Here is a 15,120-nt window from a genome sequence, read left to right on the forward strand (position 1 = left end):
TGAATTACAATTCATTCGATTTTATTTTTTTTATGAACATCTTTTTCTGTTTTCCTTCCTGGCAGAATCTTCAGAACCTCCAGCCGCTGGACGACTGTTTGATAGGTCAGACGAAGGAAAACAAGAAGAAGAACCGCTACAAGAACATTGTTCCTTGTAAGAAAAGTCGCAAATGTTTTTTGATAAATTTAGACACTTAAAATGTTGGATATAATATGACACAATATTTTTGTTTGTACAAATCTCTTCTAGTTGACACAACTCGAGTTGTGCTGGGCAAAGACGGGGGCTACATCAATGCCAACTTCATCAATATGTCCGTGAAGGATGAGAACTATATGTACATCGCATGTCAGGGTCCCTTACCCACAACTCTGGGGGACTTTTGGCAAATGGTCTGGGAGCAGAAGTCTAATGTGATCGCCATGATGACCCAGGAAGTAGAGGGAGGGAAAGTGAAATGTCAGCGGTACTGGCCAGACACACCGCGGACCGCAGAGATGGTGGACGAAAGGTTACAGATCACGCTGATCAAGGACCAGTTTCTCGACAACTTTGTCATCCGACTCATCGAGGTCAAAGATGTCCAGGTTGGTTTGTTTACAAATTTAAAACGTTCCTACACTGTGAACCGACACGTTAACTTGAGAGTTTCTCCTCCCTCAGACCAATGAAATACAGCACGTAACTCACCTTAACTACACGGGATGGCCGGACCACGGGACGCCCTCACAACCCGAGCAGCTGCTCACGTTTATCTCCTACATGAGGCACGTCCATCGATCGGGGCCAATAGTCTCACACTGCAGTGCGGGCATCGGTCGATCGGGAACCCTCATCTGTATAGACGTGGTTCTGGGTCTCATCAGTAAAGATGCAGACGTAAGCAGACGATCTTTATCTTGTTTATGAGGAAGCTTCTTTTTTTTTTTTATTGTCTCTTCTGTGTTCAGCATGATCCCAATCTAATGAACGCTTTCTGTAGTTTGATCTTTCAGATGTGGTACGGAACATGAGACTTCAGAGACAGGGAATGATCCAGACAGAGGTGAGTTTTAATGTTTGATTTAAGAATCAAGTAGCTTAATTCTTACATGTTCTGATTCGACATCTCTTTGGTTCATTTTCCCTTCTTTTTTCTTTTTTTTTACAGGAGCAATATGTTTTCTGCTATCAAGTGATCCTCTATGTCCTCCGATGCCTCCAAGCAGAGGAAAACATCTCTGGATAGTAGCCATCGTGTAGAGGCTGGGTGACTGTTTCAAACAAAAATGGAGGAGAGTTGACACAGGCAGAAATTGCCAAATTACACATGTTTTTAAAAATGCCTTAAAATATCCAGTTCCTTGAGAGTACATCCTTTAAAGAAGTCTATATTTTTATGTTTGCTTTTTGAGTTCTCTCTCTCTCTCTCTTTGGCTGCTACTCCTTTTCAATGCATTTATGAGAACTGCTGATTGTATTTCTTATTGTCACCTACAAGAGAACACTAATATTTTTCCCCAGATTCTTGGATTTTTTTTAATAATTATGAAATTGATCAATGATTTCATATTTTATCTGGAACAAAATTGTACTTGTGTATTTTGAATCCTATGTTGATGCTGGAACATGCCTTGACAGAATACTATGTCAGTATTTGCTTTGTAAATCTATTATACAGTAATTGCTTACTGCCTGAGGAATTAAAAGTGTACATATTCATCTCCTGAAAATTAAACTGCCTACATTTTAAGTGTAATGTGGAGGAAAGTTTTATTCAAAAAAAAAAAAAAAGATTCAAATATTGTCTTTTGTAAAGAGCGTACTTAGGTTGGCATCACTTTCCTCACTTTATTTATAGACACATTAACCTAATTCAGCTTTTCCAGCCTTGCTGACTAGCAAAACCACTGAAGATGATGAGGAAGAAAAGCTACAACTTGTGCACCTGTATAAGGGATGATGACTTGACAATTACACAACATAAACACGTACATATACTGCACAGAAATGCATCAATGAAGCCTATAATGTTTAGCTTTTGCTGAGGCTGACAGAGAAGTGTTAACTTCTCATATTTGGAGCTATAGTTTGTGATGATGAGCTGACAGTCTCTACAAAGATTGAACATTTGAACCTCCATATTGTATTCTTCTGCCTGGCTGTTGGATTGGAATTCATATTTTACAGGTGTTCATGTTACTGTGTCTTTCACATGTATGTAGTCATTAAACATGATTGTCCTGAATGAATGACTACACACCCCTGAGCTATCTGATGGATATATATGCTGCACTAATGGGTTGTCTTTTACCATCATGTAAAATAATCCTGGAAGAAGAATTTAGTAAATACCTCCTTGAGATAGGGGGAGTTATGAAGTTGTAAAACCAAAGACACCTACTAAACGTCCTGGTTTGATTAATTAGAAAATGTTCTGTAAACTGAAGTTCAAAGTTTGCTCACACAAATGGTGAGCCTTAGACATTTTAAACATCTTCAGTTTTAGTGGACAGTTTCCCCGTCTTGATAAAGTCTGTTTTACACTCCTTTGTATTCATGTCACTGTAAAATGTCTATTATGTCTCAACACTTCTATCCATTAGCTTCTATGATAACGTTGACATTGTTAGGTTTGTGTGGGTTGCTGCCCACGTTGGAATTGATGGGAATGAAAAGGCAGATGAAGAAGCAACATGGGCTTGAAGATGACAGGTGTGTCCCAATTTAAATAATAGTAGGTCAGAAGCTGAAGTGGTGATTAGGGGACAAATCAAAAACTATGTGTCAGAAGTAAAAGAACAAGGAAAGTAAAGGAAGATGTATGGTTTTAAAATAAGTACAGGGTCTGGAGGACGAAATAGGAAAGTGAATGCTTGAGAGAAGAAGAAACAGTGGAACATGTTTTATTATATTGCAGAAACTTGCCCTTTAACCGATGTAAATAATCTAAGTACTAGACTTCCTGATCAACACACCAGCTGGTGGCGGTAATGCACCAATTCGTCGCCAATAAACCTCAAAGAAGAAGATCACAACTAGTGGCTGCTGGGTTTGTTGACTTTTTCTTAGGAATGGCGGACCCCATGGAAGTTCACTTTTCAGTGAATGGTAAGTTAGTTTATTGTAACTTGACTCCTTTATCTATTTTTTTAAATGTCTGATGTAAATGTTGATATTCACGGTGCCTCCGCATTCCCTGGTGGACTGTTTTCTAGTGTGTTCGCCTCGGTGTCTTGTTGTTCGGCCTCTCTCGTCATGGCTGACGGGGCGTAACTTCCCAAAGTGTGGGCTCACTTTACTGACGATATGTGTGCTCCTTTATATGTAAATGCATCTAAATGTAATGTATGTTTAAAAAATAAAGACATGTCTGTGTTTATGTGTGCTGTTTAAATTGTGTGTTGCTTATGGTTAATATGTTCAAATGTAGAGAGATGATCACAGCCTTTAAACTCACTTACATCACCAACAGACATTTGTAGCAATTGCAAAAAAAAATAAGATTATTGAGTCTTTTAATGTCTTTATTTTTTTTGCACGAAATTATGGAGAGTGCTATAAAAAGAAGTGTTGATAAGTATCAGTATCGACATTGGTATCAATAAAATCCTGGCAATGCCCATCCATACATATTGCATATTATATTGTATACTGTAATTTGGAGCCGAACGTTATGCGGTCTTAGACTGAATGTAATTATAGATCTAGGTAAGTCTAACAATCAATGTAAGTCTCAAATGATTATACAAGGGGCACAATAACAGTGTGTTTAGTCAGCCTCCATCTATACACATGGGAGTCATTCAGACGTACAGTATCCGTCTACAGTGTTTACGCTCCTAACTCTAATCATACTTTTGTGTCTTTGTCAGACTTCACTTCGACTGTCTCGAGCCACGCCGGCAACTCAAGTTCTGCAAATCCCCGTGACACACAGCGCCATTCGGTTCATGCACGTTCAGTGGAACCCACACAACGTGATCATGATTATTGCAAGACGGGCAGTAGGCAAGATGTGCAATATAAGATGACTCAATATGATGACGTTGGATACCCGTTTATTGATAATGACCACAAGGCTTTGTACTTCATCGGTATCGCCCTGGATGTATTTAACATCCTTGTGTCATCACTGGAAGGAAACACAAGCAATACATTTCCAATGTCTCTGCGGGATCAAGTTCTCCTGACGCTTATGATGTTAAAGACCAACCGTGACATTGCTAAGCTGGCCGAACAGTTTCGCGTATCGGAGAGCATGGCTAGCAAGATCGTCTCGTTTTGGATCGACGAACTGGAGAAAGTTCTGCAACCTCTAATTCCGTGGCTTCCCAAAGAAACCATTGAAGCAACCATGCCCCAAGCATTTAGGAAGTACTATCCTAACACAACGTGTGTTTTACAGTTCTGTCAGAGCTATGTGCAAAAACCCCCAAACCATGAGTCAAGACGGGAACCGCACGTCCACTATTATGACGCGGTGAAATTTTTGGTTGCTGTCGCCCCATGTGGACTCATCATGTTCATCTCTGGCGCTTATGAGGTGCACAGCAGTGACAAAAGCATAGCCTTGAACTCGGGACTTTTCGACAAGTTAAAAGCCGGAGATGTGTTCATGACACAACATGGATATTGCTCCAGAAATGTGTCATCCACTACCCACGTTATTAAAGCAATCCAACATTTGAAGGTTTACAAAATATTATCACACGTTGTTTCGAATCGCATGGCTCCTCAAATCAACAAGATTCTGAGAATATGTTCCGCTCTTGTCAATTTAAGGTACGATGTCGTCCATGACTCGCAGTAATTGAGCATGTGATCAACATGAGTGGACTTAATCTACTTGGTTGTCAAGAACCGTCCAAAGAAATGGTGCAGTATTAATCTCTGATGGTTGAAAAATGTTTTGGGGGGAAAAAAACATGTAGGGAGTTGGGGAATTTGTGTGAATAGTTTTTGCATTTTTTATATTTACATTACATTGTTTTTATTATATTTATTTACATTTTTTAAAACTCTAACAACTTGGAAGATGGAGAACAATACATAACCACTCGCATCGTGTAATGTCATCAGCTTGTTTTGAATATGACGTGACTGTTTTTTACTTTTCTTACTCGTTTGCAGTAAAATGTACTGTATCAAACATCGTTGCACATCTCTTCATTCTTAAAACGGAAATGAAACGACTGTGAAGGCATGTTTTAACGTGACATTGAAAGAGTTGATTTACATATCTTTCATTCAGCTTGGACTGTAATGCATTATATTCATCTCCAAGCCGAGGGGACATACACCAGAAGTAAACTTCTCATGCTCCCTCAAAACAACACCTTCATGCCCTTTTCTTTCAGTTGGTGTGGAGCTCTGACTTCATTTTCTTTACCGTAGTTAGTTGCAGAGTTCATACACACACACTTTTTTTTATTGAAACACCTATTGCACGCACAGAAAAATCCCAACAATATACATACATCACAAATTTACTGTATATAACCTCGCATGCACATCCAACATTCTTAACATAGCAGCTGACCAGCGAGGAGTGGACCGGGCAGCAACATCACACTGGCCCCTAAAACATCCACGGAGCCACAGGAAACAGACTCTGCTCATAGCGCCTGGTCTGTCCAGCAGCCTCTCTGTCTCTGGTGTCCGGCTGCAGACATGCAAAAGGTTGTGAGGAGGAGAGCAATGAAAGTGAGAAAGCCTCTTCCAGGATTAAAAGAGGAACAAACAAGGGAGTAAATAAGAGGGTTAGAAACATATGATAATCCTAAAACCAGTTCTCTGGACCCTGATGTGTAGTTCATGAAGCACTAAATAATGACAGTCGAAAAATAAAGAGACATTTGGTTCATTCTTATTAAATACTAAGTATGATTTACCTACCTCGTTGATTTGTTTGTCATACTTAAATCCTGAATTGAATGGTTAAACAGAAGAGGTCAAAGGGCCAAGATGAGAAGATATAATGTTGGTCAAATGCTGTGGTCCAAATAAAATGACTTCAGTTCTGGTGACATTGAAATACGGAAAGAAAAAATGTTAAATTTTGATAATCTGATAATTAAACTGCCTACATTTTAAGTGTAATGTGGAGGAAAGTTTTATTCAAAAAAAAAAAAAAGATTCAAATATTGTCTTTTGTAAAGAGCGTACTTAGGTTGGCATCACTTTCCTCACTTTATTTATAGACACATTAACCTAATTCAGCTTTTCCAGCCTTGCTGACTAGCAAAACCACTGAAGATGATGAGGAGGAAAAGCTACAACTTAAGTACTAATCTAAGTACTAGTCTTCCTGATCAACACACCAGCTGGTGGCGGTAATGCACCAATTCGTCGCCAATAAACCTCAAAGAAGAAGATTACAAACGGCGGCTGCTGGGTTTGTTGACTTTCTCTGAGGAATGGCGGACCCCATGGAAGTTCACTTTTCAGTGAATGGTAAGTTAGTTTATTGTAACTTGACTCCTTTATCTATTTTTTTAAATGTCTGATGTAAATGTTGATATTTACGGTGCCTCCGCATTCCCTGGTGGACTGTTTTCTAGTGTGTTCGCCTCGGTGTCTTCTTGTTGTTCGGCCTCTCTCGTCATGGCTGACGGGGCGTAACTTCCCAAAGTGTGGGCTCACTTTACTGACGATATGTGTGCTCCTTTATATGTAAATGCATCTAAATGTAATGTATGTTTAAAATAAGAAAAAAAACATGTCTGTAGTTATGTGTGCTGCTTTAATTGTGTGTTGCTTATGGTTAATATGTTCAAATGTAGAGAGATGATCACAGCCTTTAAACTCAATTACATCACCAACAGACATTTGTAGCAATTGCAGAAAAAATAAGATTATTGAGTCTTTTAATGTCTTTATTTTTTTCGCACGAAATGATGCGAAGTAGTATCAACAGAAGTGTTGATAAGTATCAGTATCGACATTGGTATCAATAAAATCCTGGCAATACCCATCCATACATATTGAATATTATATTGTATACTGTAATTTGAAAACCGTACATTATGCGGTTTTAGACTGAATGTCTAACAATCAATGTAAGTCTCAAATGATTATACAAGGGGCACAATAACAGTGTGTTTAGTCAGCCTCCATCTATACACATGGGAGTTATTCAGACGTACAGTATCCGTCTACAGTGTTTACGCTCCTAACTCTAATCATACTTTTGTGTCTTTGTCAGACTTCACTTCGACTGTCTCGAGCCACGCCGGCAACTCAAGTTCTGCAAATCCCCGTGACACACAGCGCCATTCGGTTCATGCACGTTCAGTGGAACCCACACAACGTGATCATGATTATTGCAAGACGGGCAGTAGGCAAGATGTGCAATATAAGACGACTCAATATAGGATGACTCAATATAAGACGACTCAATATGATGACGTTGGAAATTCGTTTATTGATAATGACCATAATGCTTTGCACTACATCGGTATCGCCCTGGATGTATTTAACATCCTTGTGTCATCACTGGAAGGAAACACTAGCAATGAATTTCCAATGTCTCTGCGGAATCAAGTTCTCCTGACGCTTATGATGTTAAAGACCAACTGTCAGATTGCTAAGCTGGCCGAACAGTTTCGCGTATCAGAGAGCATGGCTAGCAAGATCGTCTCGTTTTGGATCGACGAACTGGAGAAAGTTCTGCAACCTCTAATTCCGTGGCTTCCCAAAGAAACCATTGAAGCAACCATGCCCCAAGCATTTAGGAAGTACTATCCTAACACAATGTGTGTTTTACAGTTCTGTCAGTGCTATGTGCAAAAAACCCCAAACCGTGAGTCAGGAGCTGAACCGCACATCCACTATTATGACACGGTGAAATACGTGGTTGCTGTCGCCCCATGTGGACTCATCATGTTCATCTCTGGCGCTTATGAGGTGCACAACAGTGACAAAAGCATAGCCTTGGACTCGGGACTTTTAGACAAGTTAAAACCTGGAGATGTGTTCATGACACAACATGGATATTCCTCCAGAAATAAGCATTATGTGTCATCCACTACCCACGTTGCTAGAGCAATCCAACATTTCAAGGTTTACAAAATATTATCACATGTTGTTTCGAATCGCATGGCTCCTCAAATCAACAAGATTCTGAGAATATGTTCCGCTCTTGTCAATTTAAGGTACGATGTTGTCCATGACTCGCAGTAATTGAGCATGTGATCAACATGAGTGGACTTAATCTACTTGGTTGTCAAGAACCGTCCAAAGAAATGGTGCAGTATTAATCTCTGATGGTTGAAAAATGTTTTGGGGGAAAAAAACATGTAGGGAGTTGGGGAATTTGTGTGAATAGTTTTTGCATGTTTTATATTTACATTCTTTTTATTATATTTATTTACATTTTTTAAAACTCTGACAACTTGGAAGATGGAGAACAATACATAACCACTCGCATCGTGTAATGTCATCAGCTTGTTTTGAATACGACGTGACTGTTTTTTACTTTTCTTACTCATTTGCAGTAAAATGTACTGTATCAAACATTGTTGCACATCTCTTCATTCTTAAAATGGAAATGAAACGACTGTGAAGGCATGTTTTAACGTGACATTGAAAGAGTTGATTTACACATCCCAAAGGTATTAACATGTCATTCTGATTATTTTAGAATTGCAGATGTGCACTAAACCTTGCCCATTATTGTAATGTATCTTTCATTCAGCTTGGACTGTAATGCGTTATATTCATCTCCAAGCCGAGGGGACATACACCAGAAGTAAACTTCTCATGCTCCCTCAAAACAACACCTTCATGCCCTTTTCTTTCAGTTGGTGTGGAGCTCTAACTTCATTTTCTTTACCGTAGTTAGTTGCAGAGTTCATACACATACACTTTTTTTTTTTATTGAAACACCTATTGCACGCACAGATAAATCCCAACAATATACATGCATACGGATTGTAAACACTTCAGGAATAATAATAAGTATTTCATTGGGTAATTAAGCATTGAGTTGGGTTTGTGCTTTCTCCACACATACAACTAAAAGGCCATGCTGGCGGTAAAGATGTGATGATCATTAAACACAAAAAACATAGGAAGGGTAAAAAATTGAGAAAACAAAACTTTGCTATTTTTGGATACCACTCTGCAAAAATAAAGTGAATTTTGTCCTGAAGGTGGCACCAGAGGTACCGGCATGCTTTTACAAGAAAGGTTTATCCGCTGCAGGTGGCAATTTAATCTCATGTTCAGCTTTAGACAGAATGCTCTCAGCACATCATTATGCATTTAAAATCATTTAAACGTCCAAGAACAGCAGCGCATAAGTAAATATCAACAATATGGTCAACAAAGTCACTCTTTAATAAAAGCGGAAGTGACGAGTTATGACCGGAAGTAACGTTCGCCACTGCAATTAAATGGCAGCCTACACATTGGCCACGCTTGCCCTGTAAACCGCTGCTTTTCTTAGTTTTCTCTCTACTTACTGGCAAAGACCCCTCTTCAAACATGTCCGGTCGAAACAACAACAAGCTGCCGAACAATTTGCCACAGCTGCAGAATCTTATAAAAAGAGATCCACAGTCATACGTAGATGAGGTAAGTGTTGTTAGCCAAACGCGCTAACGTTGTTAGCTAGCAGACTTTCTTCAGTGATTCATCGCTATGTTGTTGTGCTTTCCACAGTTTCAGCAGCAGTACCGACACTACCAGTCCAATATGCAGATCTTCAAACTGCAGCCTGACAAGCCGAACAAGGAGCTGGCAGAGCTTGTCATGTTTCTCGCCCAGGTACCGTGTTTAAGCTTGTATCCAATAGTGAGCTGCCACATAAATATGGTGGAGTTTTGTGGTTGGATGTTTGCCTCTGAGAGTGGAAGTATTAAATGAGTAAATGTACTTGGTTGCATTCCAGCACTGCTATATTGTGTAGTATCTTCTTTAGGTTGTGTAATTAAAGTTATTCTTGTCCTTCAGGTTGGCCAATGCTACCCGCAGCAGCTGTCCACCTATCCACAAGAGCTGTCTGGGTTATTAATGAGTCACCACACAATGATAGAGTCAGACCTAAGAATGGTGAGACTATAAGTTACTGTCCATGCTATGAGTTTGTTGATATTCATGCAAATGGCATGTCTGTTGGTGTTGACATGTTTTTGTTTGTTTCCTGTCTTTGTCAGACTTTCTGCAAAGCGCTGATTCTTTTGAGGAACAAAAATCTGATCGACCCCACCGGCCTCCTGGAGCTCTTCTTTGAGCTGCTGCGATGTCACGACAAACTTCTCAGAAAGGTTGGAGCTCTGCACTGCACTCAGCCCTCCAACATGTATTCTCTGTCCGTGTAGTCATGTAGCACTGCAACGATGAGGCGTCTAATCGATCGACAGAAAAAGAAACGCCAACTTTTTAGATATTTGATTAATCGGCAAGTCATTTTTAATGCAAAAATGGCAGAAAATGCAGTATATGGAGATATTAAACTGAATATCTTTGGGTTTTTGGATGACGAAACAAAAACTTTTAAAGACATCACCTTTGACTTTGAGAAACGGAGATAGACATTTTAAAGACCCAACAATTAATTGATAAATCTAGAATATAATCAGCGGAATAATTGATATTGAAAATAACTGTTAGTTGCAGCCCTATTATTAAATTGTTTCCATGAAATTGTAGACGCACATTCATAGAGTCTGCTCTTATAGTTTCTAATTAGAAGAGTAGAAGGTGAATTTGTTGACAACTTGTATTTATGCTTACCATGTCTGATTTCCTCGTATAGCAATGAATCTATAACTGACAGACGGACTGGCTTTTCTTCTGTATTCATATGTTTAATTGTTGACTTGTGCTCTTTTAATGTTTCCCTCTTCCCCTTTCAGAAGTAAACATTTGCTTCTCTCTCCCCGCAGACACTGTACACACACATTGTGGCAGACATCAAAAACATCAATGCCAAGCACAAAAACAACAAAGTTAACACAGTAAGTACACACACTTGCACGTTTTCATGTTTGACTACAGCAGCTTTGAATAGTCACCGCTCCCTGTCTGTGTGATGATGTGATACTGTTGTGTGTTTCAGACGTTACAGAACTTCATGTACACCATGCTGAGAGACAATAACCCCCTGGCAGCAAAGATCTCTTTAGACGTAATGGTGGAGCTTTACAAGAGAAACATATGGTGGGGTTTGTTTGTACACTGAACTCACTTTACACATTCTTATTTTTTGCTTCTTTAGGCTGATTATCTTTTTTTGTTTGTGTCGCAGGAATGATACCAAAACAGTTAATGTCATAACTACAGCGTGCTTCTCCAAGGTTACAAAGGTATGTTTGCTCCCAATGAAAGCAATGCTTTGCTCATTATATTGCACAAGTGGCAGCCCTGCGCATTCTCACCTGCCTCTCTTCCTGTTTAGATCGTTGTTGCCGGTCTTAAATTCTTTCTGGGCAAAGATGAGGATGAGAAAAATTCAGATGATTCAGACTCAGAGGCAAGTACCAAAAATATGTACAAATTATACCTTTTCTCATTCCAGAATGTCATTTTTGTTTAGTGCATATTTAAGATATGTGTTTTGTTTAGAATCAGTCTTGTCTTGCAGGCGGAGGGACCATCAGTCCGAGACGTGAAGGTGAGATACTCCACTGGCAAGAAAACCTCCAAAAACAAGAAGAAGATGGAAAAGGCGATGAAAGTCCTCAAGGTACCGCTCTTGTAACTACTAAGTCATGACTCGTATTGTGTCACTTGTGTTCAAATGAATAACGTTCGTTGTTTTGACTCTATTGTGCAGAAACACAAGAAAAAGAAGAAGGTGGAAGTGTTCAATTTCTCTGCTATTCACCTCATTCATGATCCGCAAGGTAGACTCATCGGTCTTCTCCACAACATCTGCAGCACAAAGAATTTGTTCAGGGGTTTTTTTATGCAACAATTTACATGAAACATCTGTTTTTACAAAGATTTCTCTGAGAAACTCTTGAAGCAGTTGGAAGCCTCTAAAGAGCGCTTTGAGGTGAAGATCATGATGATGGAGTTCATATCCAGACTGGTTGGAATCCACGAGGTGAGTGGCGTGGCTCTCATCAGCTAGTTTGTGCACTCCTTGGTGGCAGATGACTTGCTGTAGAACTGGCCCTCGTAAATATTGGCAGAATTTACATGAATAATGTGCAGGAGAAGCTTTGCCAGCATTTGCAAGCCGTTCTGACTGCCCGAGTTATGGGAATAATAACAAAAGCATAATACTGTTCTTTTCCAGCTCTTCCTCTTCAACTATTATGCCTTTATTCAGAGGTTTCTACAGCCCCACCAAAGAGGTAAAAATAACTCCCAATTAAGTGAATGAAAGTGTTTTGACCTCTGTTGACGAGATGTTTTTAACAAACTGTTGCCTTTCCAGAGGTGACAAAGATTCTACTGTGTGTGGCCCAGGCTTCCCATCAACTCGTCCCACCAGAGGTACATGAAGATCCATCTATTCTGTGAGGATGTAACGTAAGGATTCCTGTATAAACCTTCTCACACGTTCCCACTTGTGCAGATCATCGAACCCGTAATCATGACCATCGCCAACAACTTTGTGACGGAGAGAAACTCTGGGGAGGTCATGACTGTGGGGTGAGTAGCAGCCGTGTCTACTTTCTGGTTTCAGTTATCAAACGTTTGCGTAGATTAAAATGTTCAAACCAGAAATACAAATTCCATATTTTTTTTTAAATGTAGCTCCCATGCCAAAGCTAACTTTACCTTAAATTCAACACCTTTTTGTATCAAGCATCAACGCCATCAAAGAAGTGACGGCCCGCTGTCCGCTCGCCATCACTGAGGACTTGCTGCAGGACCTGGCTCAGTACAAGATCCACAAAGACAAGAGTCAGTCTGTTTTTCTAGCCTTTGTACTTAAACCACAAATCTGAATGCACTAAGGAGTTGTGCATGTATATTCACTCACAAAACATGTGATTCTGTCTGTATTTGCGTTCAGATGTGATGATGTCTGCCAGAGGACTGATCCAGCTCTTCAGGAGTCTTAATCCACAGATGCTGCACAAGAGGGACAGGGTGAGCCGAGACTTTTACTGAAAAACACAACAACCACTTTAAAAATAACCCTTTTTTGTTTTTGCATTCAACAAATGTAAATAATTGTGCCATTTGTTGTCCAGGGGAGACCCACAGAAGCATCGACAGAGGCCAAGATCAAAGACTACGGAGAGCTGGAGGCTAAAGATTACATTCCTGGAGCTGAAGTCCTGGAGGTGGAGGAGGGGAACAAAGAGGGAGAGGAAGGCGGAGGTGAGCAGCTTTTTTTTCTTCTTCTTATTGAATTTATAGGATTTGATTACAGGGGCTGAACTGGTCATAATCCAGTGTGTCCATGTGTGTATAGAGATGATCAATATTTGGCGCATTTTTCATATTGTACAACAGATGGCTGGGAGAGCGCCAGTATGAGTGGTGATGATGAAGATGGGGAGTGGGTGGATGTTCACCACTCGGCGGATGAAGAAACAGGAGAAATGGTGAGAATATAACTGGATAGTTTATTCAATTCAATTTTATTTTGTATAGCCCAAAATCACAAATTTGCCTCAGAGGGCTTTACAAGCTGATGGTTCATTTTGTTTGGCATCTTGGTTTTAATATAAGAGTTGTGTGTGTGTAAGGCGGAGAAGCTTCAGAATATGCCAGTCGAGGAAAGGAAAGCCAAAGCAGCGGCGGTCAGCGGCAGCAGGCTCCTCACTCAAGATGACTTCAAGAAGATCCGTCTGGTCCAGCTGGCTAAGGAGGTCAACGGTGCACCAGGCAAAGGCCAGAAGAGGACAAATGTGGACCTCGAAGAAGAGGAGGACAACAGGTTAGAAAGCTATTTCAACAAAGAGCTTAAAGCATCATTTACAGAGATTAAATTGATGTGTGTGTGGGTAAACATAGAAGATCATACTGAGGTTTTTGCTTGTTTTTTTTCCCAAATCCTTCAGAGGGGAGGTGCTGACTTTGAGGAACATTGAGAAACTGCATAAGAAACCAAAGGCAGACAAGGAAACGCGCCTGGCAACAGCAATGGTAAAACTCTAATACTATACCTGTAGGGTGATTTGAACTATTCCGATAGGGAGTTACTCATGGATGCTAAAACACTGTGGACTCTGAAAAATAGAATCTGCACACTAGATAATGCCTCTAAAGAAGAGCTTGACCCTCGAAAGTCACAGGTGGTAATTGAATATATGTTCATGGGAGCATTATCTAGCGTGAGGAATCTATTTTTTTCTGTCTTTAAAATGTTCTTTTGTGCAGCCTGGAATATGTATTTTCCAGATGTGCGACTTTTGTAACTATTAGCCTGCTGATTATGTTCTTGATGAATCGTTTGGTCTATAAAATGTCAAAACAAAGAAAAACGGAACAACTATAGTTTTACTATTACTGAACACTAAGAAAACCAGCAAATGTATATTTTTTGGAGTAATTTTCTGTCGATCAAGCAATTTATTGATCAACTAGCCATTTCAGCTCTAACGATGTGTTTTTGATTTTTCAAGGCGGGACGGCCCGACCGGAAGGATTTTGTCAAGAAGCATACCAAGCTGAACCCACACGCCGGCACCAGCAACAGGGAGAAGAGGAAGACGAAGAACTTCATGATGATGAGACACAGTCAGAATGTCAGAACAAAAGGAAAACGCTCCTTCAGAGACAAACAGGTAGGTCTCACCTGTCAGAAATAGCTGCTGTATTTGACTGTGTTTTTAATATAAGTGGCATTTGAACTGGAAATATTTTTGATTTCCTCGTCCAGATTGCTCTACGGGATGCGCTCCTGAAAAAGAAGAAGCAGTACAAGTAGGACACGCGGACATAATGTTATATTTGCTTCGTGGTGGCCATCCGATGCTGACAGTGTCAAATAATATTGTACATCCTTCAAGTAGCTTGCTGGTGAACTGCATACATTTACTCTGCTTTGAAATAAAACATTTTTGGATAATTATTGTGTGAAGGTTTCTGTGTGGGTGTAGGTCTCATTGTAATGTTTGGCTGCTCTTACTTCCATTGGCCTCCCACTGATCGCAGTTTGAATTCCAATAAAATTATGTATTTCAGTAATTTAAAGTAAAATGTTCTGGGTGTTCTTTTTGGACA

General features: G+C 39.9%; 3 protein-coding genes across 6 annotated transcripts in view; all 3 read left to right on the forward strand.

Annotated features, from left to right (window-relative positions):
• The window catches only part of ptpn13 (protein tyrosine phosphatase non-receptor type 13), a 39,050-nt gene extending 35,686 nt beyond the window's left edge, over window positions 1-3,364 (forward strand). For 3 of the 4 annotated variants that reach the window (XM_076087885.1, XM_076087893.1, XM_076087879.1), the window contains 5 exons: window positions 66-156; window positions 253-590; window positions 667-882; window positions 986-1,048; window positions 1,154-2,234. In XM_076087885.1, the coding sequence (XP_075944000.1) occupies window positions 66-156; window positions 253-590; window positions 667-882; window positions 986-1,048; window positions 1,154-1,231 (786 nt within the window). In that variant the 3' untranslated portion in view covers window positions 1,232-2,234. Of the gene's footprint in view, window positions 1-65; window positions 157-252; window positions 591-666; window positions 883-985; window positions 1,049-1,153 lie in introns of all 4 variants that reach the window. The other variant, XM_076087870.1, reaches the window with a different exon arrangement.
• Window positions 2,976-8,499, forward strand: LOC142946545 (uncharacterized). The gene is made up of 3 exons (XM_076087920.1): window positions 2,976-3,093; window positions 3,858-6,438; window positions 7,190-8,499. The coding sequence occupies exons 1-2, from the start codon at window positions 2,976-2,978 to the stop codon at window positions 4,793-4,795; spliced, it is 1,056 nt and encodes a 351-aa protein (XP_075944035.1). The 3' UTR covers window positions 4,796-6,438; window positions 7,190-8,499.
• An 841-nt stretch (window positions 8,500-9,340) lies between these two features.
• Window positions 9,341-14,968, forward strand: sdad1 (SDA1 domain containing 1). Its single transcript, XM_076087907.1, has 22 exons — window positions 9,341-9,561; window positions 9,649-9,753; window positions 9,940-10,038; window positions 10,143-10,253; window positions 10,875-10,946; window positions 11,048-11,148; window positions 11,237-11,294; window positions 11,387-11,461; window positions 11,573-11,674; window positions 11,765-11,834; window positions 11,934-12,037; window positions 12,233-12,290; window positions 12,374-12,432; window positions 12,515-12,591; window positions 12,749-12,846; window positions 12,959-13,035; window positions 13,140-13,269; window positions 13,405-13,496; window positions 13,641-13,831; window positions 13,956-14,040; window positions 14,520-14,681; window positions 14,777-14,968. Exons 1-22 carry the CDS (start codon window positions 9,472-9,474, stop codon window positions 14,822-14,824), a joined length of 2,064 nt encoding a protein of 687 aa, XP_075944022.1. The 5' UTR covers window positions 9,341-9,471; the 3' UTR covers window positions 14,825-14,968.
• Window positions 14,969-15,120: the final 152 nt, after the last annotated feature.

Source organism: Anarhichas minor, unplaced genomic scaffold (assembly GCF_050575085.1).
Source record: "Anarhichas minor isolate MPS153535 unplaced genomic scaffold, ASM5057508v1 ptg000002l, whole genome shotgun sequence".
NCBI lineage: Eukaryota > Metazoa > Chordata > Actinopteri > Perciformes > Anarhichadidae > Anarhichas > Anarhichas minor.

Coding starts and splice junctions, on each gene's coding strand:
- LOC142946545 (XM_076087920.1), top strand. CDS start 2,976: ATGCACCAATTCGTCGCCAATAAACCTCAAAGAAGAAGATCACAACTA. Junction 3,094..3,857: donor AGTTCACTTTTCAGTGAATG/GTAAGTTAGTTT, acceptor TGTCTTTGTCAG/ACTTCACTTCGACTGTCTCG.
- sdad1 (XM_076087907.1), top strand. CDS start 9,472: ATGTCCGGTCGAAACAACAACAAGCTGCCGAACAATTTGCCACAGCTG. Junction 11,462..11,572: donor CAGATGATTCAGACTCAGAG/GCAAGTACCAAA, acceptor CTTGTCTTGCAG/GCGGAGGGACCATCAGTCCG. Junction 11,835..11,933: donor CCTCATTCATGATCCGCAAG/GTAGACTCATCG, acceptor GTTTTTACAAAG/ATTTCTCTGAGAAACTCTTG.